The 22,569-nt window shown below is 44.6% G+C and overlaps 1 protein-coding gene across 1 annotated transcript; it reads left to right on the top strand.

The window, feature by feature from the left end:
- Positions 1-809: 809 nt before the first annotated feature.
- ZBTB5 (zinc finger and BTB domain containing 5) lies at positions 810-20,646 on the top strand. Its single transcript, XM_065879483.1, has 2 exons — positions 810-1,015; positions 18,242-20,646. The coding sequence occupies exon 2, from the start codon at positions 18,246-18,248 to the stop codon at positions 20,274-20,276; it is 2,031 nt and encodes a 676-aa protein (XP_065735555.1). The 5' UTR covers positions 810-1,015; positions 18,242-18,245; the 3' UTR covers positions 20,277-20,646.
- The last annotated feature ends 1,923 nt before the right edge of the window (positions 20,647-22,569 follow it).

Here is a 22,569-nt window from a genome sequence, read left to right as displayed (position 1 = left end):
TGTTCATTGGAAGACTGGTTCTGGAGACTGCAGGCTTATTTGACCTGCGGCACGGAATGCGGAGCGAAGTGCCAGACTTCTCAGTCCCCAGCCCTTGGAGACGCCGCCACCGGGACTGGACGTGGCGCGGTGTCGGACCCAACTGCCGTCACATGGATGGCATTTTCGGTTCAGCGTCTTTAGCCTGGATTTTGGCTTAATTCAACCTAAACAGCGTCTTGGAATTTTATTTTTTTCCAAAGCCTACGAGGTCCCGCGAAGGGAATTCGCGTTGGAGAGGGAGCCCGGTGTCACCGAAGAGGGAGCCGGGCGCCGTGAGGGTGGGGAAATCCTTCAGGTCCAGCCAGCGGTGGGACACTACCTCACGGGCTCGCCTCTCACCTAGCTCAGACCTCAGGCAGTCGTAGTTGTGACTGGTGGAATGAGGCGGAAATCCCGCTGGTCTCCACCACAGCGGGTCTGGATTGGCTTCGGCACACAGTCGCTTTTCTGTAGTCCAATCCTAGAGTCGCTTAGTGATAAATCCCGCTTTAAAAGGCATTTGATAACAGTTTTACGTGTTGTAAGGCACACGGTGATTGGCTGCAGGGCTCACGGATTCGCTCGGTAGTAAACACAGCGAGGCTCCTGGGACCGCGGATTGGTCAATGTTCCCGGGGCCGAATAAATTCCGCCGGATTCCGCGCGCTGGCTGGCGGCACATCTACCCTGGCCCCGCCGCTTCCGCTTCTGATTGGCTGTAGCGCGGCCGGAGGGGAGGAGAAAAGCCGCGGAGTAGGCGATCTCGTGTTGCGTCACTTCCGTTTACTGTGGGCAGCTGCCGTGGTATTCTCAGAGAGCGGCGGCGAACGGGCTGAAGCAGCCGGAGGACGAGAGGCGGGGTGGGCGGAAGGGGGAGGAAATCCCATCACTGGGGCGCCAGCCTGGACGTTCCCGCCTCCTCCGACACTGTCGGGTCCGATCGGAGAAGGGTCACCGCCTCCTCCAGCGAGAAGGGGGGCGGAGTCCGGCTCAGGTGAGGCAACCCTGTCAGCGCGAGGCGTGGTGGCGCGCGCGGGCGCGCTCACGTGGAGACAGTTGGGCTCTGGGGGAGCTGGATGGGCGGCGCGAGCAGGGTCTAGTCCAGGCGTCGGGGCGCGCGCAGACGCGTACCGGTTCCCCTCCATCCCCCCACCCCCGCCTACCTTGTCAGTCTTTCTGAGGTGGTATTGTTACACTCGGAACGGAGGGGCCAGGCGGGTGGAAGGCGTGTTCTTCTGCGCAGGCGTCCCCCGTGTCCTGACGCCAGGCTGTCGGTCCAGCCGGTGGGGCGGGGCTCTTGCCCCCTCGGATCTGCGGGCCGGCGACGTTGGTTACTGGGATCGGGTGGGGAAGGCTTGGGACCAACAGCCTGGCGGGGTGAATAGAGGATCTGCGGGATGGGGTCGGGTGGCTCTCTCGCCCCCATCCTGGGTCTGTTTGAGCGACGAGGTTTCATTTACACCAGAGCAAGGCCGAGGCGGTCTGGAATCGGGAACTGGAGGCTGACCCTTGGAGGGGTGGAGCCAGTGTTTTGGAATGCCCCAACTTATCAGAGGACTACAGTGTTTATAGGCTATTATTGAATGGCCTCTGCTTCCAGGCTTCGTGCTAGGAGCTGTGGGGGATGCAGTGGTAAGAACAGCCTTCTGTCCTCCTCGCCTTGTTTGGAGGACACGCAGATTTACACTTAAATACTAACCTTAGGCAGTGAGTTAAGGGGGGTCGAAGGTTAGTTTTTCTTCTCTTCCAAAAAAGGTCGTTTGTTATTAAGTCAGTGTGCATTCTGGCATCGTGGAGGGTACTGTGGAAGCTAATTTCTGAATAGGACACAAATCCTAAATATTTAGTTTGGAGGAAAAATTTTAGGTAAAGGCGCAGTGAAATCTTGAGTACTAAGTAGTATGGTTGGGTTCTGGTTAATTTTAATGAATTGAAGTAAGAAACCCTTCACCTTCAAGAACTGAAGCAGAAATATTTCCGAAATATGTTCATACACTTTTCAGTTGTAGTAGGTAGAAGATATTACATACATTAGGATCTTTCTTTAGAGGTTGAAGAGAATGCTGTGCCTTAGACATCACTGATGATTTGTTATCCTTGTAGGGGCTGTTGTGCCTTAGATAATTTAAAAAAGGTGGGCTAGGTGCCTCACCGTTTTCTGGAGAAAGTGCATTCAGTGTTGTGATTTTGGTGGTGAGGTTGATAAGCTAAAGGATTAGCGGAGGGGGAAAAAGACCAGGTGGGGAGAGGAGAGAGAGAATTTTAGAGAAAAGCCCCTAAACCAAGGGAAGGCCTCCTACTATTACTTTAGTCCCCTCTGGAAATCCCAGAAAACTTGGAAGACTGGCCTCACCACCACTGTCAGCTTGGTGACCTGCCAGGTAAGACTAACTCGTTGAGGACCTGTTCGGGCTCTTGCGTTTTGCTAAGTAAATGAACCAGGACTTTTTAAAGAGTCCTGAAGTCAGCATGTTTTCTTGATTTGCTTTTTCTCTCCTAAAAGTTGTGTCAAAACATGGTATAGTTAGCTGGGGATACTGGCAAGCTGTATTCTTCCTATTTGAGGTGTCTAGCAAAATTCTGAAAGAGATAAGATTTGGAAGAAAAGCCTCTTAGAATGGGGTGTTTTCCTAAGCTTAGGGGTCAGTGCTCTCAAAAGAGACTTTGTCGTAAGGCTATCACAAGTAGTTGGTTATTAAAAAAAAAATCAGTTGGATACAAAATGCATGTAAATGTTTAGTATTTAAAGTATTTAGCATGAATTATGTTGAACTGGAGTTCTATAGCGTGGGTAAGACTTAAAAATAGCTTGTGTACAGTGAGAAATGACAAAGTTTGCTGTAGTGCTGACAGAATCTTGAATCTGCCTCAGTTTCTCCTTGGAAAGGGAAAAGAAAAACCCAAGGTATTGATTCCATGTTAGTCTTCAACTTTTATTTTTTTAATATAAATTTGTTGTAAACAAATACTTTTCCTGTTTGTCAGTTTTAAGCATATGAGTTCTCTTTGACTGTACTTAACATTTCTCAAATATGGATGTTGTCTAGTAGAGCCAAATTTTGTTAGTGTAGCAGGTGGGATGGAATGTAACACCACACGGCACCTTTTGTCTAAGTATGAGGTGAACTCATGCTAAAAGACCAGCTGTTTCTGAGTGAACTATTGTTCTTACAGTTGTTTTCATCATTGTCATTACTGAACAGTGGCTTTTAATCTCCAGATTCCAATTTTGGGAGGTGCCTTTCATTTGATTAATTATACATCTATTTACTAAAAGCTTTGATTTATCTTTCTGACCGCTCAGATTAGGAATTGTGTTGGAGTACTGACATTTTATTGTAATATAGATAGATTACTGTCTTAGTATCTAAGATTATTTTATCTGTACATAATTTTCCTTGTGATATTCTAACATACTTGAATGATATGTTTAAGGTTCCAGTATTTCCTTGATTCTAAACCATATTTTGTTCACATTTTAATCTTGAGGACAGGATGCCATAAGTAAGCATTATACCATAGCTTAACTGGCATTGTTTTTCCCCCCCAATGTTACATGAGATAATGTTGCACTTGATAATCACTGGCATCTTAGATTTAATGAAACTTGGTGCAATTAAAAGACTTTTGTATCCAACTAATTTGTTGTTAATTGTAAGCAATTAATTTTCCAAATCTGCACTCTGAAGAAAGTTTGCTATTGAAAGGAATCCTATTGGAAGTAATATTTTTTCCTTATTGAGAGGGGAATTAACGAACTGTTTTGTTTCTTTGACAAATTTTAAAGGATGATTGAGTGCTGGGTCTGCTTTTTGGAAACTGTACTTGGTGTTTTGTTACTTTGTATACTTGATAACAGTTTACAAATGCTTTATTTCCAGCTTAAGTTTAAAATGATTAGGGTGAATTGTTCCCCCCTTTCTTCCATACATGATATTGTTAACTTGGTGTAATTGATTTTTCAGTACATCTAAATTAGTTATAATTTAAAATCTACTCAGCTGTCTTCCTCTAAAAATATAAGACCTTCAATTTTAAAGGTCTTTGAAATACAAGTCCTTCTGTTTTAGTCTACAGAGAGGATTTGAGGAAGGAGGACAGGGAGAAGAAAACCCACTGTTCTGGGGTTCAGTTTTGAGAGGAATGTACAGATGGTACAAAAATCTAAACACATGTAGTAACATACACTGTATTTTATTTTGAGTAGAATGTCAAAAGCAACTTAGCAGGTGAAGTATCAGTCACTTGCGGAACACTATTGATTTGACAAATGATTCAGAGGTGAAGGAATATACTACTTTGAAGGTAAACTAGGTATAAGAAATGAATTAAATCCATTTTTCATCTTCTCTTCTGGAAAGGCACCATCAATAATTGTGTCTCCAATGCTTCAGCATGGCTTTCTTCTTGATAGAAGTTTAGTTTTTTTCCTTAAGAAATACGTATCTTGATCTGTCAGGGGTGCAAGGCAATAAAAGCTATTTTAAAAAATTGCTGAAAAGGTTGTGTGTGGTGGAGGCAACTGGGATGTGTGTCAGGCAGCATTTTCTAAATAATAGAGGGAAAATATATTTAGACTTTTAAAACATGTTAAAATATAGTCTCAAATATATAAACAGCTAAAAGAAGCCATTGATGGATGGTTTCTATAGATTTTTGGGTACCTTTGTGAAGTTTGTATGCTCTTTAGAGCGTTAAGTGGCTACAGATGTTCTTTTATCTGGACAGTCAGCTGGCTGGCTAGTCATTTTAAGTTTTAGGAAAATGTAGTACCCGAGACAGGGAAATTTCTAGAACAGTTACAGTGCAAGTGTAAAGTTCTAAATAGGATAAAGCACTGAAGTTTGTCATAAATTATTATTATTTTTTTTTTTTTGCGGTACGCGGGCCTCTCACTGTTGTGGCCTCTCCCATTGCGGAGCACAGGCTCCGGACGCGCAGGCTCAGCGGCCATGGCTCACGGGCCTAGCCACTGCGCGGCACGTGGGATCTTCCTGGACCAGGGCACGAACCCGTGTCCCCTGCATTGGCAGGCAGACTCTCAACCACTGCACCACCAGGGAAGCCCCTGTCATAAATTATTTTGAAGTTGAAGTGCAGTGCTGTCAGACTGTCATGTAACTGACTGTCTTGGGCATGCCCATCTATCAGACAGCATTCTGCCGGTGGGCCACCACCTTGGCTGACCACCTCCCTGACAGGTTTGGGCACACCAAGATCTTCCCCTTATTACAGGTGATCCTGCCACCAGGAATGCATTCTGTCACCCAGCCCCTCTTCTCCCCAAGGCTCTGCTCCCTGATTCTTGTTTGGCACCAGCCTCATGGAAGGCAGGGTTGGGAGGAGCCAGTGGTAAGGAGCAGTGGGAGGAGAAGGCAAAGCTTATCTTGCATCCTGCTGACCTTCTAAACTGGGGTCTGTTAGCACTGGTGAGGGCTTGGCGGTGTGGTCTGTGGTGGTGGTGGCAGTGGCGTGTAGCATTGGTAATAAGGGAGGATTTGAGGAAGAAAAGAGATGAAAAGCCCCTCCTGCCAGCTCTTCCAGAATCCTTGCTCTAATTTTCACTCCCTTAGCTGTTATTTTACACACCTGTCTTTTCACTCAGTTCCAATCCTTGACCCTGACCCTGCTTTTCAGCTTCATCCCCTCACTCCCTCCAATTGCCTGATCCTTATTCCTAGCCTTTGCTCACACTAGTAATTGCTTACTGTCTCTCCACTGAATATCCTTTCATCAGCCACCGGGCCCATGTCTTCCTAGGGGCTACTCCCATTACTGCAAAGTGAAGTTTTGTGGATGGACCTAGGATCGTATCTCTTATCCTTCACTTGCTGTACTAGTTGGGTGATGTTGGCCCTAGGCATGGGGAAGACAGTCACTGCTTGATCATCATCCATAAGAGAGAATATATGTAAAATACCTACAGGACCTCGCTCTTAGTAGGCATTCAACCCTTTCATCCAACTAATCGAAGTATAGTGGTAAGTGTGGTGCAGTGTTACTTACACTGCACAGGTGCTTTGACCTGTTTGCTAACATAGTAACAGGTTAAAGGCATACTTTGTGAGTGGTCTTGGAAGGTAATATTGCTGAGAAAATGCTAAGTGATTTATTTTGCAAACTTGAGTAGCACAGTATATGTATAAATCAAAGGCTGCCTTTACGCTAAAGTCCCATTTATCCTATATTTTTAAAGAATGAGATTGCAGGGAATTCCCTGGTGATCCAGTGTTTAGGACTCCGTGCTTTCACTGCCGAGGGCCCATGTTCAGTCCCTGGTTGGGAAACTAAGATCCTGCAAGCCATGCAGTGCGGCCAAAAACAAACAAAAAACAACCACCCCCCGAAAATGAAACAAAACAAAAAAAGAAAGAGATTCCACATACATGCGCTTTCTATATATGTAAAAATTTAGGGCTAATAGCCCCAGTATGTGCTGCTGGGCCCCTTTTTTCCCTTAGTGCATCAGCTGTCTCTTTGCAGCTTAATTAATTAATAAAAAATAATTATTAAAAAAAGACTATGTGAGGGCTTGAGGTACTTCCCTATGAGGAAATCTTTCATACATAGGCTTTGACCTTTATTTTGGATATTCTGAGACTTTTTCTTTCTGGCTTTTGGCTGATTGTAGGGATAGTTGTGACTCTCAGAAAAATAACTGTTGGGTAATACGGTGTTACATTTCACCTAAATACAAAATTCATTCAAGATAATTTACTGAGTTGTATATCAGGCACTTTGGAAGAGAGAGAGAAATTATAGTCCCTGGAGTCAACAAGAAGTTTTAGTAGAAGCATTTTGACTTTGCACTAGAATATAAGTAGGTCACTAATAACTTTTCTTATTCAAGCTGAATTATGAAGTTTTAGGTCAGCTAATCCCTAGGAATTTTTTTAAAGAAATTTATGTATTTATTTATTTTTGGCTGTGTTGGGTCTTCGTTGCTGTGCACGGGCTTCCACTAGTTGCGGCAAGCAGGCTTCTCATTGCTGTGGCTTCTCTTGTTGTGGAGCATGGGTTCTAGGCGCACGGGCTTCAGTAGTTGTGGCACACGGGCTCAGCAGTTGTGGCTCGTGGGCTCTAGAGCACAGGCTCAGTAGCTGTGGCACACAGGCTTAGTTGCTCCACGGCATATGGGATCTTCCTGGACCAGGGCTCAAACCTGTGTCCCCTGCATTGGCAGGCGGATTCTTAACCACTGCAACACCAGGGAAGTCCAGCCCTAGGAATTTTGAACTGGAAAACAAGCTGGTAAAGTGGGAGAGCTGGAGGGTAGGGTGAGATGGTAAGGGCTTCTGGCATTAGCTTGACATCCCCAGTCATGCTCACTTTTAGTCATTGATGGATTTCCTTTTTTTTTTTTAAAGATTTATTATTTATTTATATTATTTACTTTTGGCTGTGTCGGGTCTTAGTTACGGCACGCAGGATCTTTTGTTGTGGCACGTGGGCTTCTCTCTAGTTGTGGCGTGCAGGTTTTCTTTCTCTAGTTGTGGCGTGCAGGCTCCAGGGCACCGTGCGCTCTGTAGTTCTGGTGTGCAGGTTCCAGGTCATGTGGGCTCTCTAGTTGAGGTGCTCGAGCTCAGTAGTTGTGGCTTGTGGGCTTAGTTGCCCCGCAGCATGTGGGATCTTATTTCCCTGACCAGGGATCAAACCTGCGTTACCTGCATTGTAAGGCAGATTCTTTACCGCTGGACCACCAGGGAAGTCCTGATTTCCTTTTTAGTACACTTAATCTGTCCAATTTCTGAGCTGCCCTGACACAGAAGAACCAGAGAGACTATAAAATTAGTCATGCTGACAGATGTGGTAGCTGGGGTTAACCTTGGACGCCTGTGTGCCTACCTAGTCCCACTTAGTTGATCAGACCAGAATATGGATGAATGTTCTAGGACTCCAGGACTTGTAACCCCATCAAAAATCCTAGCCTGCTTGACTGGGACCTTGCCTAGTTTTGTTCTCTTACATTTATTTTCACTTATGTCATCTCTACAAGTGGAGGCAAAGTTCTGTTTAGTTATTTTTCTGCTAGGGTTTTATCTAGATTAGGGATATTGAACGTTAAGAGTTCTTAGAATGTTAAGATGCTTCTTGCAGGTGTAGCCTTGGCAGGTCCTGCCTGGCAGACCAGCAGCAAATCACTTGATATGTTGTAGATGATGTTTGAGTATGGGTGTACATTTCTTTATGAACTAAGTATATTATTGAAAAGCATGTGGGTAGGTCAATATATAAGTCAAACAGTTTAAAATATGCTATTAACTGGGTTGTTCCCCTAGAACACAAATGAACTTTTTTATTAGTCTAAGTAAAGCACTATTAGGAAAGTAAATCTTTTGAGAAAAGTCAACTCTTGATTATTCATGTTAATGTAATAAGCAGTGGTATAAGTGTATTTTCTTAATTATATTTAGTTTGCAAATTTCTAAAACTCTGTTCCTGCATAAAAAATATTGTAGTGTACACTTGCTTTGGGTCAAAGTTACAAATTGATAGATTACTTGCTGGATATTAAATAGCTTCTCTTAAAAGTCAGTCAGTATACTGACAGCAGTAGGTTGCCCTTCACTATATATAACTTATCCTTACCAGTCCATTCAGAAAGATTGGTCAATATTTATTTATTTTCCCTGCCGCACCATGTGGCATGCGTGATCCTAGTTCGCCCACCAGGGATCAAACCCATGCCCCCTGCATTGGGAGCACCGAGTCTTAACCACTGGACCACCAGAGAAGTCCCAATATTTACAGTATTTAATTGCATTGCCTGGCATGTGATATAATAGCTATTTATCAATATTTAAAATTGCATTATAGGAAGCTTTCTATCCTAAAATGGTTTAAATAATATAGGAATTATCTTTTCCATAGCATTCAATAGATATTTCCTGTAAAACTACTTGGTGCTGGTGCCTCTTCAGGGGAGAAGTAATTCTTTGGCAGCTCTTTCTAATTGTGTGTGTGGCGGTGGGGACCAGTTATGGTCTGTTCAAGCTCTCTTTTTAGATTTTTAAAAAGAAATTTTACCAAAGATATATATTAGTTTGCTAAGTACACATCACTTAAGGAATCAAATAGTTCCACAGATTTTTTTTTTTCTTTTTTTTTTTTAGTTCCACAGATTTTTAAGATGAATACTAGGCCCTGGCCTCCCTGCTCCCCATTTCTCTTCCTCAAGACTCCCACTTTCAACTCTTTTTTTTTTTGCGGTACGTGGGCCTCTCACTGTTGTGGCCTCTCCCGTTGCGGAGCACAGGCTCCGGACGCACAGGCTCAGCGGCCATGGCTCACGGGCCCAGCCGCTCCGCGGCATGTGGGATCTTCCTGGACCGGGACACGAACCCGTGTCCCCTGCGTCGGCAGGCGGACTCTCAACCACTGCACCACCAGGGAAGCCCCCACTTTCAACTCTTAACTAATTCCTTTGATATTTATATACATATGTAAAAAGCCATGCTTGGAGCTTCTTAATTTTTCAGTTTAGGCATTATCTATTGACTTCCCCTTGGTTAGAGATAAGAATTTTGTTTTTTATGAGTTTGTTAATTTCTCCTTATGATTGTACTGGTTTTGCTCTGTGCATTTCAATGCACACTCCACATTCCTCCATCCCCCAGTAGAGTTAGAATTTTCATTAGATCAGCTATTCTCAAAGTATAGTCCAAGGACCCTTAGGAACCTCTGAGAGTTTTTCAAGGAGTCTATGAGGTCAAAGCTATTTTCATATTGATATAAAGACTTATTTACTTTTTTCACTTAATTCTTTCACGAGTGTACACTCGTGTATGATATTGCAAAATCCTGAATGCAGAAGCAAGTATGAGAATCCAGCTATCTTCTGTTAATGCAAAAATGTAAAACAGTGCCACTCTTCTCATTATTTTTTTCCGGGGAGGGGGGTATAGTTATTTTTCATAAAAGTTAACATGTAATTGTTTATTTTTATTTTATTTTAAAAAAATTTTTGGCTGCGTTGGGTCTTTTTTTAAAAATTGATGATTTATTTTTGGCTGCGTTGGGTCTTTGTTGCTGCACGCAGGCTTTCTCTAGTTGCTTTGAGTGGGAGCTACTCTTGTTGCGGTGTGTGGGCTTCTCATCGTGGTGGCTTCTCTTGTTGCAGAGTACGGGCTCTAGGCGTGCGGGCTCAGCAGTGTGGTGCACGGGCTTAGTTGTTCCATGGCATGTTGCATCTTCTCAGACCAGGGCTCGAACCCATGTCACCTGCATTGGCAGGCAGATTCTTAACCACTGCGCCACCAGGGAAATCCCTGTCATTGTTTATTTTTATTTAAAAATTAATTAGCAAATAAGTGTTTTTAAATGTTCTGTTTTAAATTCCCTAGAGCTTTTAAAAATTTACCCTAGTTCCTCATCACAGCCTACGGAAGGGCTCAATAAATGCTAGTTGAAGATGTCTGCACTGCCAGTGCACGTGTACTACAATACTAGATCTTTGGCCTTCTGTTATTTTGGTTCTCTCTTTCACTTTCGGGACGATCACCTCTTGCCCAAAAAAGCTATGCATTTCCAAAGCCATTTACCCATCACATACATGGGGAGGGGCTCTAACTGTCAGAGGAATGTTACAGTGGCTGTTTGTCACTGGCAGCTGTCCAGCCTTTTGAACACCCCCACGTTTCCATTTGGAGAGCCTGCAAATTGTGTGTCCCATTTCCCAAGGTAGAATCATCATTACAGGGCAGATGTGAGAACTAGGTTCCCTTGGTCGTAGGTACCTGAGTGGGGTCTGGATGCAGATGTGAGCAATATGGAATAATACTGAGCATTTAGAACTACTCTGTCCAATCCAGTAGACATTAAATTAATTAAAATTAAATAAAATTAAAAGTTCATTTCCTCAGTCACACTAGCCACATTTCAAGTGCTCAGTAAACACATGTGACTATTCGACAGCATAGCAACTATGCTGTTGATTTCTGTCATTGTAGGAAGTTGTATTGGACTGTGCTGGTGTAGAAGGTGCAATGGCAGCTCTCTTCTGGGCAGCTAATCCAGAGCAGGATCCATGGAAAATAGAGGTAGTAGTGGCAGTAATGATTTCCACGATGTGCTTGGGTGCTCTGGGGCATTCCTGTATCACTCTCCCACCCTCCTGGAGATTTTGTGAGCTTCCTAACATCTTTTTACCATAAATCCCTTCCTCCTTAAATCAGTTGAGCGGACTGATTGTATCCAGTTAAGGGCTCTGACTTACCCTGAAGTGTTTTCTGACACTCTGGATATATTGGAAGGAGCAGTTGAATAATCTAATTGGCCAGTTTTATGGCTAAAATTAGCTTTTATATTAGTGGATTTGATTTCTATTGCTAATCTAAATGATCATAAATTGATTAAATGATATTAAGATGAAAGAATATTGCCGTTAAGGAGAAATTAGTTTGGAGTTATGTCTAAACAGATAATTCAACACAGTTACTAACTTAGAGAATAAGTGTTTCTCCAGGTTTTGATGATCATCTCTAATGTCACCATTTAGTTTCACAACTTCCAGGCCCCCTTAAGAAGAAAGGAATCCTTAGCCTTTGTACTGCCCTGATGAAGGCCTGACAATAAGGCATAGCGGGACATTCCAGGCATCCCTAAAGTGTTTGGAGAAGAGCCTGGAGAACTTGAGTTGATCTCAAGGACTGTGTCAGGGCATCTAGTGTAGGGCTGACAATCTCTAGGATGACAGGAAGTTATATGAACTGTTTACCTATTTTGCAACATTATTTAAACCTCTGTTTTCATTGGGGTCATGTTTAGCTACCTCAGTAGTCTCTTCTCATAGGTTTCTGGGCCCTGGGAATCTCCTCAAAATGGTGCTTTTGAGACCACAATTTCCTTGCTACTTATGCCCTTTCAATAGAAAGGGGGATTGAATATTAGGAGTTTGACATTTTAGTGAATGACCTTTTGTGGAAAAGAGTGGTGGTTTCTCTTATACTCAAGATAACTGACATTACAAAAAATAAGGAGGCTGTTTTTCTTCAGATGATCATATTTCTGCTGCTTGTTGAAGAAGAAGGACATTAGACAGAATGCCCATTTAATGCTCCATTAAAATACCATTTATTTGGGAAGTTAGTCTTTTATGTTCCCCTCATCTGTTAAGTCAGAATAGTAAGCCCTACCTGACAAGGTTGTTTTGGAGATTAGAGATAATATAAATCAAAAGTACGTAACACAATGACTAGCACATAGAAGACTCTCTAACAGTAGTCACTATTGTTTTATTATTACTACTACTGTCAGCACTGCAACAGTTCTACAACATTGGTTCCAGTCTCCACAGTAGGAGAGAAAGCAATAAACTCAGTGCCTGGTGCTGTTTGCTTTAACCTAACAAGGCTCCAGTTGACATGGTCTCTTAGTTCTCAGAGTGACTCTGAGGCTGGTACAGCTTCCTGAGACAACTCCTTGTTTTATTTCTTTTGTTTCTTGAACCAGAATGTTTCTTCCCTGTTACCGCTATAAAATAATCGCCTCCTTGGAACTTGACACTTACTACTATACGTGTTTACTTTCCAAGTCAGGAGCTATAGACTTGTGAGCAATAATTGCATTTTGTCTAATCTCCCCAAAGCCTTGAGCTCTGTGGTCCCTGGTTGATTGGGTGGGGTCAGGGGCGCATGTGCTGCTGCTTGCCATTGTTGGCCCTTCACTCCTATCAGGGAATCTTGATAAAGCAAGAAGGGGGCAGCAGGAAAGTACGTGTTTTAGTGATGTATTTGTTGTTGGAAACTCTTCAAAAGCTGAAAAAACACAGGATGTAAAAGAATAGGCCAACACGTGGCCCCTGCTTTGAGGCATTTTACCATCCATTTGTAACTTTCCAGGTGCAGCAAAGGCCTGTGCTTAATACTCTGTTAGCACTGTAGACCTTTGCTTTTTATGGATTTAGAGTTTGTCATTTTTGTTATTTCCCAGGGATCTTGAAGGCGTGTGTCCTGTGGTCACTTGTCATTTCACTCAGTCATTACTTGGCCTGCTCTGTAGGGCTGGGCCACTAAAGCAAGTGGGCAAGCCTGGTGTGCAGCTTGGCATCCATGTGGCCTTCTGCTTGCAGTAATCCTTGTGAAGTGCCATATGGTACTTGTGAATTTGGAGATGTGCAAAGATCTCAGGGTGTATGCCTTTAGAATGTCAAGGATCTACCATGTTTTGTTTTGTTTTTTTGAGGTACACAGGCCTCTCACTGTTGTGGCCTCTCCCGTTGCGGACCACAGGCTCCAGACGCACAGGCTTAGCGGCCATGGCTCACGGGCCCAGCTGCTCCGCGGCATGTGGGATCTTCCCGGACCGAGACACGAACCCGTGTCCCCTGCATCGGCAGGCAGACTCTCAACCACTGCGCCATCAGGGAAGCCCTACCATGTTTTTTAAAATTTCATTTAATATTGGGAATTCCCTGGCGGTCCAGTGGTTAGGACTTTGTGCTTTTACTGCTGAGGGCGTGGGTTGAATCCCTGGTCAGGGAACTAAGATCCCACAAGCCATGTGGTGTGGCAAAAAAAAAAAAAAAAAAAAAACCCAAAAAATTATTTTATAAAAGTTAAATATATGTATGTATTTATATTTTAGAAGCCACATAGTTCCATTAGGTTTAGAGCTAAAAAAATAGCAGTCTTCTGTTCCCCGTTTTTCCCCTCCAAATTCCCCCTCCTTAGAGGCAGCCATTTTCACTTTAGTTGTTTCGTCTGCTACTGCTTTCTGTATTTCCAAACAGCGTTCTTATATTACTATTTCTTGAGGTAGTATTTAAGACAGCATTTCTTGACTAATAGGGAAGATGAGAATTTAACTTTCTTACACCACTTCTCCTCTGCCTCCCCCCTCCACACGTATTGGCCTTCCCTTACCCTTCCAGTATCTCAAATTTGGCTCTGTGTTCACATTATTATGACTCTGTAAACAAAACACATAGGGTACGGCAACTAAACAACCATGTATTCTTCCTGGAGTTAATAACTGTCCCATTTAAAATTCTTCTTGGGCTTCCCTGGTGGTGCAGTGGTTGAGAGTCCGCCTGCCGATGCAGGGGACATGGGTTCGTGCCCCGGTCCGGGAGGATCCCACATGCCGCGGAGCGGCTAGGCCCGTGAGCCATGGCCACTGAGCCTGCGCGTCCAGAGCCTATGTGCCGCAACGGGAGAGGACAAAACAGTGAGAGGTCCGCGTACCGCAAAGAAATAAAATAAAATAAAATTCTTCTTGTTTTTTTATGACCTATCTTCACATTTTCATGGAACTGTTAACTTCTTAGCGCTCTCAACTATATCATGTGATCTCTCCATTCCTTTTTTCCCTTGGGGAACTCCTTGGAGTCCCTCATATTCCTGCTCCAGTCTGCTCCCCAGTCCTGCTGCCTAGCTCTCATTTCGGGCTTCAGCATCATCTTTCAAATTCTCTTTGCCTGTTTTCTAGGATGTGTGTGCAATTCCTATATTCTTCATCTTCCTTTTCTTGGTTTATTCCCAGCTTCCTGAAGCACAAGGTTTAATAGCTTCCTGAGAAGGGATATGTGGGAGGTAGACTTCTGCGTTCTTGCTTGTCTGGAAAATGCCGTAGTCTCCCCTTACAATTGATGTTTGGCTGGGTATGGTCTAAGTTGGAAGTAATTTTCTCGGAGAATTTTAAAGAACCTTTTACCTTCCAGTATTGCTTTTGAGAAGTCTAATGCCAGTTTTATTCCTGATTCTTTGTTAACTCCCCCCAATTCAAACTTCCCAGATCTTTATCCCAGGTGTTTTAAAATGTCACTGTAATGAGCCAGGTGTGGGGATTTGTTCATTCATATTGCTGAGCACTTGGTGGACCTTTTTAGTGTGAATAAGTAACTTCTTCAGTTCTGAGAATTATTCTTTGTTATCATTCTCCCCATTTTCTGTCTTTTCTCTTTTTGTATTCAGACTTTGGGCTTCATTAGTTAATTCTTTTTTTTCTCTTGTTCATTCACTTTTATTTCTCCTTTGCCTTGTCTGTGACATTTCCTCAGCCATATTATTATCTTCCAACCCTTCTAGTAACTTAAAATTTTTTTTACAATTTTAAACTTCCAATACTTTTTGTTTCTGGAATATTTCTTTTCAAAAAAAATTAAAAACATTCCTTGTTTCATGGATATCGTATCTTAGCTCTCTGAGGATGTTAATTATAGGTGTTTTTCGCCCTTAGTTCTGTTTCTTCCAGATGCTTTTTGTTTGTTTAGGGCTCTGTCTTTCATGTTGCCAAAATCTTGGCTGTCTGTGCACAGATGCTGTACAGAAATTCTGAGACAGTTATGGAGGAGAAAGAAAGAGTGCCTTTATTTCTTTGCCAGGCGAAGAGGGAACACAGTAGGCTAGCACCTCAAGAACTGTGCTCCCCTCCCTGGGGAATAGGGAGAGGTCTTATAGTCGGGGCTCATGGTCAGGGGTATGCAATAAGGACGAAGGCAGTAACAGTCTTGCATTCTTCTTCTGTAGAGTTTCAAAAGGATGGGGTTGCTGACAAGATTAGGATGTGTGCAGGGTCTGACGGTCTCCTAATCTTCTCCGGTCCCTTTAATCTTGCCTCAGGTTGTTTCTTACCTGCTCCTCCCTTGATTAGCAACTGTTCGAATCTGCCCTTTGGAACTCAGGGAAGGTCATGGAGGCTGGAGTTTTGCCTACAAGAAATGGGGGACAAAAAAGCCTCCGTGCCTGGGAGCCCCATAGGGCCACACTCGGTTTCAATGTTAGGGATTTTCCCCCTCCAGTTTGTGGTGCTTCTACCTGACTGGAAGCTGAGTGAATCGGCCTTGAGGACTGGTGGGCTTCACTGTAGGGAAGTTCGATGGGGACCCAAGTGGTCTGTTGGAGGGATTCCCTGGGTATTTGAACCCTGGGCTGCTAGTCTTCTATTGGTGGGTGGAATGTCTTACCTTCTAGTGCGGACTTTAACTTCATGCTCCAGCTGTGGGTTGTAGCAGCTCGTCCCAGCCTCGCGTCCTGAGTACAGAGTTTCTCTGGTTCAGCCACCAGAGCCCAGCAGGGGACTGCTGGCTTCTTTCCCGAAGAGGCTTTCCACACCCCCTCCACCAACCCGTCAGAGGCAGGCGCCCTTTCTTTGTCTCCTGTAGCACCTTGTACTTCCTACCACAGCACTTGTAATACTTTATTGTATTTGAACGTTGATTAGTCTGTCACCCCTGAGGGCAGAGATGGATCTGTCTTGTTGATTTTATCTCTAGTGCCAGGCACGACTGTCTGCATGTGTTTGTATCCTGGGGTGTAACCATTAGATTCTGCCTCCCTCCCTCCCAGAGGACCAGAGGTTCCTTCGCTGGAGAGGATAAAACAGGGTTTTAAACTTTGTGGCTCCTTCAGCTTCTACAGTCTGTGGGCAGAAGGCACAGAGCAGCGCCACTTTGGGGGTTATTGACCCTGTTTTCTAACCATACGATGAGAGTGTGTCATGAGCACTAGTCAAGGAGTTTGACTTTGAATCAGCAGTCCTGTAGTTCCTAGGAAGTGTAGCAGTTTCTTAGGAGAGGACAAGCAAGTTCTTGTTGCTGATGAGTCCAAGAGATGAAAATGTACATATGTAATGATTCCACACTCAGCTTTGGAAAGTGATCCACCCATAGTCCATGCGGTCTCTTCTTTATTCCCTTTTTTAATTTTAACATTTATAAAAAATTTCAAATGTACAAAAAATAAGCTTTTGAAGCAAACGCTAGACATCATGTCATTTCATCTGTAAGTATTTCAGTATGTTATCTCTTTAAAAACTACTCTTTTGAAAAAAAAAATCAATGCCATTATCACATCTAAGGGGGAGAAAAACCTAGTAATTCTGTTAGTATCATCAAAGATACATGAGATGTTCTAAGCAGTCGGTTGGGTTGGATGTATAGAAGCCCTACAGGTGAAAATGGAGTCTGAGCAGATGGTTTTGGAGCTTGTTCATCTCTTGTTTTTCTTTCTTCTTTTTTTTTTGAAGTTTAATTTATTGAGCTTTATTGAGGTCTATGTACATACCATAAAATTCCTTGTTTTAAGTGTACAGTTCAAATATTTTTAGAGAATTTGATGTGTAATCATCATACCCCAATTTTAGAACATTTCCATCATGCCCCCAGAAGTCCCTCTTCCCACTTGCGTCCTGCCCCGAGCCCAACCCCGGTCCCAGAAAACCACTAATCTACTCTCTGTCTCTATAGCTTTACCTTTTCTGTGCCACAGGTGTGGAACGTCCATTAGATTATTTTTTTATCGAATAGACTTCCAGCCAGTCCCCTTGTCTTGACATCATCTTCACTCCACTTCCCCTGGCACCTTGGCAGCCAGTTCTGAGCCTCTGGGTGGGTGGGGGTTTATATATGTCAGGTTGTTTTAGCCACTGCCAGTTTAGGATTCAGCTTTCTGGGCATGCTAAGTCAGTCAGCATGTATTCGTTTACCTGCTTACCAGCTTCCAAAATGCTATTGATATTTCTTTCCCATTCTTTTTTCCCTTGTGGGTTTTTACCTTTAAAACAACAAAACCAAAAAACTTTAAGGGTGGAGAGGGTAAATGCATGAGTGCAATCTACTACCATCTATAACTGGAAATCTTCCCCACTAATATTGATATGCCCTTTTTATTTATTTAAGGTTGCTAAAAGACTCTGTTTATAATTTCTTGGAGTTTATTTATTGTCCTCAGGGAGTGCAGAACTCTGACTTCTCAGGTATAGATAGATGTTGCATCACCCACACACTGGTCTTTTCTAACGTGGACCCTAAGTGTTAAAAGTGGGTCATGTAAGGGTGAAGCGGAGGCTGTAAACAGCCCGTAGCTGATCTGTGTGTGTGTGCAGGCTTCCAGGGCTGTTAGCCGAATCAGCATTTGCTCCTTATTGGACAGGTGTTTAGTCTGCGTGCCCACCATCAGAAACATCACGAGCTTTGAAAGGTCCAAGCTTGGTCATTCATGCCTCCCTCTTTTTTTTAAGATTTTTTTTTTTTTGATGTGGACCATTTTTTGTGTTTATTGAATTTGTTACATTGCTTCTGTTTTTTGTTTTGGTTTGTTGGATGCGAGGCATGTGGGATCTTAGCTCCCCGACCAGGGATCAAACCCACACCCGCTGCATTGGAAGGCGAAGTCTTAACCACTGGACCACCAGGGAAGTCCCCATGCCTCTCTTGTCATCGCACCCTCTGTGCCCTTTGACTTAAGCTCTTCTGTGTCTTAACACTTTCTTTTTTTTATAGGATCATGGATTTTCCTGGCCACTTTGAACAGATCTTCCAGCAGCTGAACTACCAGAGACTTCACGGCCAGCTCTGTGATTGTGTCATTGTAGTGGGGAACAGACATTTCAAAGCCCACCGCTCGGTCCTAGCAGCATGCAGTACACATTTCCGAGCCCTGTTCTCTGTGGCAGAGGGAGATCAGACCATGAACATGATCCAGTTGGATAGCGAGGTAGTGACAGCGGAGGCCTTTGCCGCACTGATTGACATGATGTATACCTCCACCCTCATGCTGGGGGAGAGCAATGTTATGGATGTCTTATTGGCAGCCTCTCACCTGCACTTGAACTCTGTTGTTAAGGCATGTAAACATTACCTAACGACAAGGACGCTGCCCATGTCTCCCCCCACCGAGCGCGTTCAGGAGCAGAGCGCCCGCATGCAGCGCTCCTTTATGCTGCAGCAGCTGGGACTGAGCATCGTGAGCTCAGCCCTCAATTCCAGCCAGAGTGGTGAGGAGCAGCCGGCCCCCATGAGCTCTTCGATGCGCAGTAACCTGGACCAGCGGACACCCTTCCCCATGAGACGCCTGCATAAGCGCAAGCAGTCTGCAGAGGAGCGGGCCAGACAGCGGCTCCGACCCACCCTGGATGAGTCTGCCATCTCCGACGTTACGCCAGAGAATGGGCCGGGGGTTCATTCTCGGGAGGAGTTCTTTTCACCAGATTCTCTGAAGATCGTGGATAACCCTAAAGCTGACGGGATGACCGACACCCAGGATGACAGCGCCATCATATTTGACCGGCCCTTTGGTGCTCAAGAAGATGCCCAGGTGCCCAGCCAGTCCGACAACAGCACCGGCAACGTGACCCAGCTCTCCATGGCCTCCCGCGCCACTCAGGTCGAGGCTAGTTTTGAGCAGGAAGCCACACCTGAGAAAAGTGGTTTTCAGTGTGAAAACCCTGAGGCTGGCCTTGGTGAGAAGGAGCACATGAGAGTGGTGGTTAAATCTGAGCCCCTGAGCTCTCCTGAGCCTCAGGATGAAGTGAGCGACGTGACCTCCCAAGCGGAAGGCAGCGAATCGGTGGAGGTGGAGGGAGTGGTGGTCAGTGCCGAGAAGATAGACCTCAGCCCTGAGAGCAGCGACCGGAGTTTTTCAGATCCCCAGTCTAGCACTGACCGGGTAGGAGACATCCATATTTTGGAAGTCACAAATAACCTAGAACATAAATCCACTTTTAGCATTTCAAATTTTCTTAACAAGAGCAGAGGAAGTAACTTTAGTGCAAATCAGAACAATGACGATAATATCCCAAACACCACTAGTGACTGCAGGCTGGAGGGGGAGGCCCCTTATTTGTTGAGTCCAGAGGCTGGGCCTGCAGGCGGGCCCTCCTCAGCCCCTGGCTCTCACATGGAGAACCCGTTCAGCGAGCCCACAGATGCTCACTTCGTCAGGCCTATGCAGGAAGTGATGGGCCTGCCATGTGTGCAGACCTCAGGCTACCAAGGAGGAGAACAGTTTGGGATGGATTTTTCCAGGTCTGGTTTGGGGTTGCATTCCTCCTTCTCCAGGGTAATGATGAGCTCCCCTAGAGGTGGAGCCAGTAACTTTCCATACTACCGCCGCATAGCTCCCAAAATGCCAGTGGTAACGTCAGTCAGGAGCTCACAGATCCCAGAGAACTCTGCCAGTTCCCAGCTAATGATGAACGCGGCCACATCCTCATTTGAAAACGGCCACCCTTCGCAGCCCGGCCCCCCGCAGTTGACGAGGGCATCTGCTGACGTCCTGTCAAAGTGCAAGAAGGCCTTATCGGAGCACAACGTCTTAGTCGTAGAGGGGGCTCGCAAGTATGCCTGCAAAATCTGCTGCAAGACTTTCCTGACCTTGACAGATTGCAAGAAGCACATCCGTGTTCACACAGGTGAAAAACCCTACGCCTGCCTCAAGTGCGGCAAGAGGTTCAGTCAGTCCAGCCACCTGTACAAACACTCGAAGACCACCTGCCTGCGCTGGCAGAGCAGCAACCTTCCCAGCACTTTGCTCTAACCCGACCTCTTGAGATAATGCTGAGGCCAGTATCAGGACCTAAACTACAGTCTCTTTTGGTTGGTGGTTAATGCCGTTGGGTTTGAGGCTTCAGGCTGCGAATGGCTCATGCAAATTTCGATGACTAATAAATGGAGAATTAATAGGTGTAGTGCTTGTACTGCTACATTTCTGAGTGAAATGTACGCTTTGAGAAGGGATCCAATCCCTGAAACCAAGTTCTTCCTTAGGGTTGAGTAATGCAGTCAGAAAGTAGTTTGGAATCGATGTCATTAAAAGTGGCACATTTGACAATTAAAAATTGAAGTGCAAAGGTTTTTTTTTAGCAATTTTTGTAAAACTCTGAAGCATTTAAATTTCCTATATACCTTCTGATGAGATTATATACCTGTACAGTGATGCAAGATAAACTTAAGTGTAACCAGTGGCAACTTTGTGCCTGTCTAAAAGGAAGGCCCTTGAGGACATACCTGTCTGCCAAAAATGCTTTCAAGTTTATCATGAGCTAGTCCTAGGCTTCAGAAAATACTGTATTTTTTATTTTTGTCTGATTTGCAGTCACAGACACTGCACTTTCATGGTGCTGACACTGGGTCCAGAGCGAGCATTCTCTGGACTATTAGGTGTATATATACTTTGGAAAACATCACTGTTTGTTACATAGATGTCTTAACAATTTTTCCTGGTTTTAAAAACAAAGTTGTAAAAGGAGTATGTACTTATAGGGAGCAGCAAGTAAGGTATTGTTTCTGTATGTGCTGTTTTAGCAGTATTTTAACCAACGTGTAATATATATGTTACAGTTCCATGTTTGGAAGTCAGAAAAGAGCTAGTGTTTGTCTTTGTTCTGATGGTGTGGAGTCCTGTTTAGTGAGATCTTTTATGGCGCATTTACCCTTTGTTCCGTGCAGATTTCGGGGGCTGGTGAAGCCTGACACATCTCACCCAACGACAAACCCGTTGTCTGCTTCACTTCTTCACATTCATGCCACATATGGCATCTTTCCCGGGCCTAGATTACTGTTTTCAGGTAAAAACTAACCAAAAGTGAAATCAACCCCCCTCCATCGTGGGTTTTATTACTGTTCTATACTATCGTTTTAAAGTACAGACCCTGAACTTTTGTTGTTGCCCCAACCCAATACTGAATGTGTGAAATCCAAATGCAGCAGTATTCATGGGTAAATTAAATGGGTTGGGCAGCCCAGAGCACAGAAGTCACCAAGCAGCATCTGAGACAGTTTGAGGAGACATCTGGGTGACTGCCCTGGGCCTCCCTGGACCCCACTGCTTCTCTTCCCCAGCCCCACCTGTGGTCTTCTGACCCTGTGCCATTGGGGCTCTTGGTAGCAGCTGTCAGGCTGAGCCCTGGCTCATGAGCTTCCAGGGGAAAAGCACAGGTTAATGTGTCTCTATAGAGCTCATGAAGTCAGTTTAATTCATGCATGAACATGAGTCCATTTTTTATACAGCTTTTTTAGACACAAGCCATTGTGCATAATTGAGTGAAATCCTTCAGTTCTTACCTTAGTTTAGAAAGAAAGGTAATCAGCGAGTGTTTTCTCCTCTTAATCTAGCGTACGCAGTTACACACCTGTCTGTGGATAAACTTACAATGTTCATTGCTTAGCATCTCCTATGAACTGATTCCCAGGGAGGAAAACCCAAAGGGAAACCTCTGATTCCTCTCCTTTCAGATGTGGGGGAGACGGCTGGAGGCTGTGGGATCACCTGTGAGGTTCAGCTGTGTGTGGCGAATTGTTAGCAGTCGTGCTCTGACTTGATGTGAGGAGGCTCCACATCCACCCCTCTGTGGGGACCAGTGACTCGTGAGATTAACCCTGGGAGGCAGGTGGGTCAGCGTGGAGAACGAGAGAGGCCCTGCCTGGCTTGGGAAGAGGAATCGGTGGCACCCGGAGAGCAGTGGCAGCCCTCCTCCCCTTCCACCTTGAGGAGGAGGTGCCAGGAAGCCGCCCCCTCACCTGAGCTCCAGCTTAAGTGGACTTGCTTTGGGGCCTATCTCTGACACAGCGGCTGGCGCCCTGCCTCTCCACTGCTAAGTGGAATCTGGAATCTCTCATCTACCTCTTAGTCAATCAGTTCCTACATGTGAGAAGCCAGCCTGTGAGCCAGGTCCTTGTACATGCTGTAGCACTTAAAAAATAATTCAGAGGTTCCCTGGAAAACCAGTCCCAGGGTTCCCACAAATTGGTAGTTTCTACCTGAATTTTAACTGGTATTGGGTACCTGGATTTGATTGGTTAGCCTTAATTATAGCTTGGCATAATCATTT

The sequence above is a fragment of the Phocoena phocoena genome, chromosome 6 (assembly GCF_963924675.1).
Source record: "Phocoena phocoena chromosome 6, mPhoPho1.1, whole genome shotgun sequence".
NCBI lineage: Eukaryota > Metazoa > Chordata > Mammalia > Artiodactyla > Phocoenidae > Phocoena > Phocoena phocoena.
This window is presented reverse-complemented; position numbering and strand designations above follow the sequence as displayed.

Coding starts and splice junctions, on each gene's coding strand:
- ZBTB5 (XM_065879483.1), top strand. CDS start 18,246: ATGGATTTTCCTGGCCACTTTGAACAGATCTTCCAGCAGCTGAACTAC.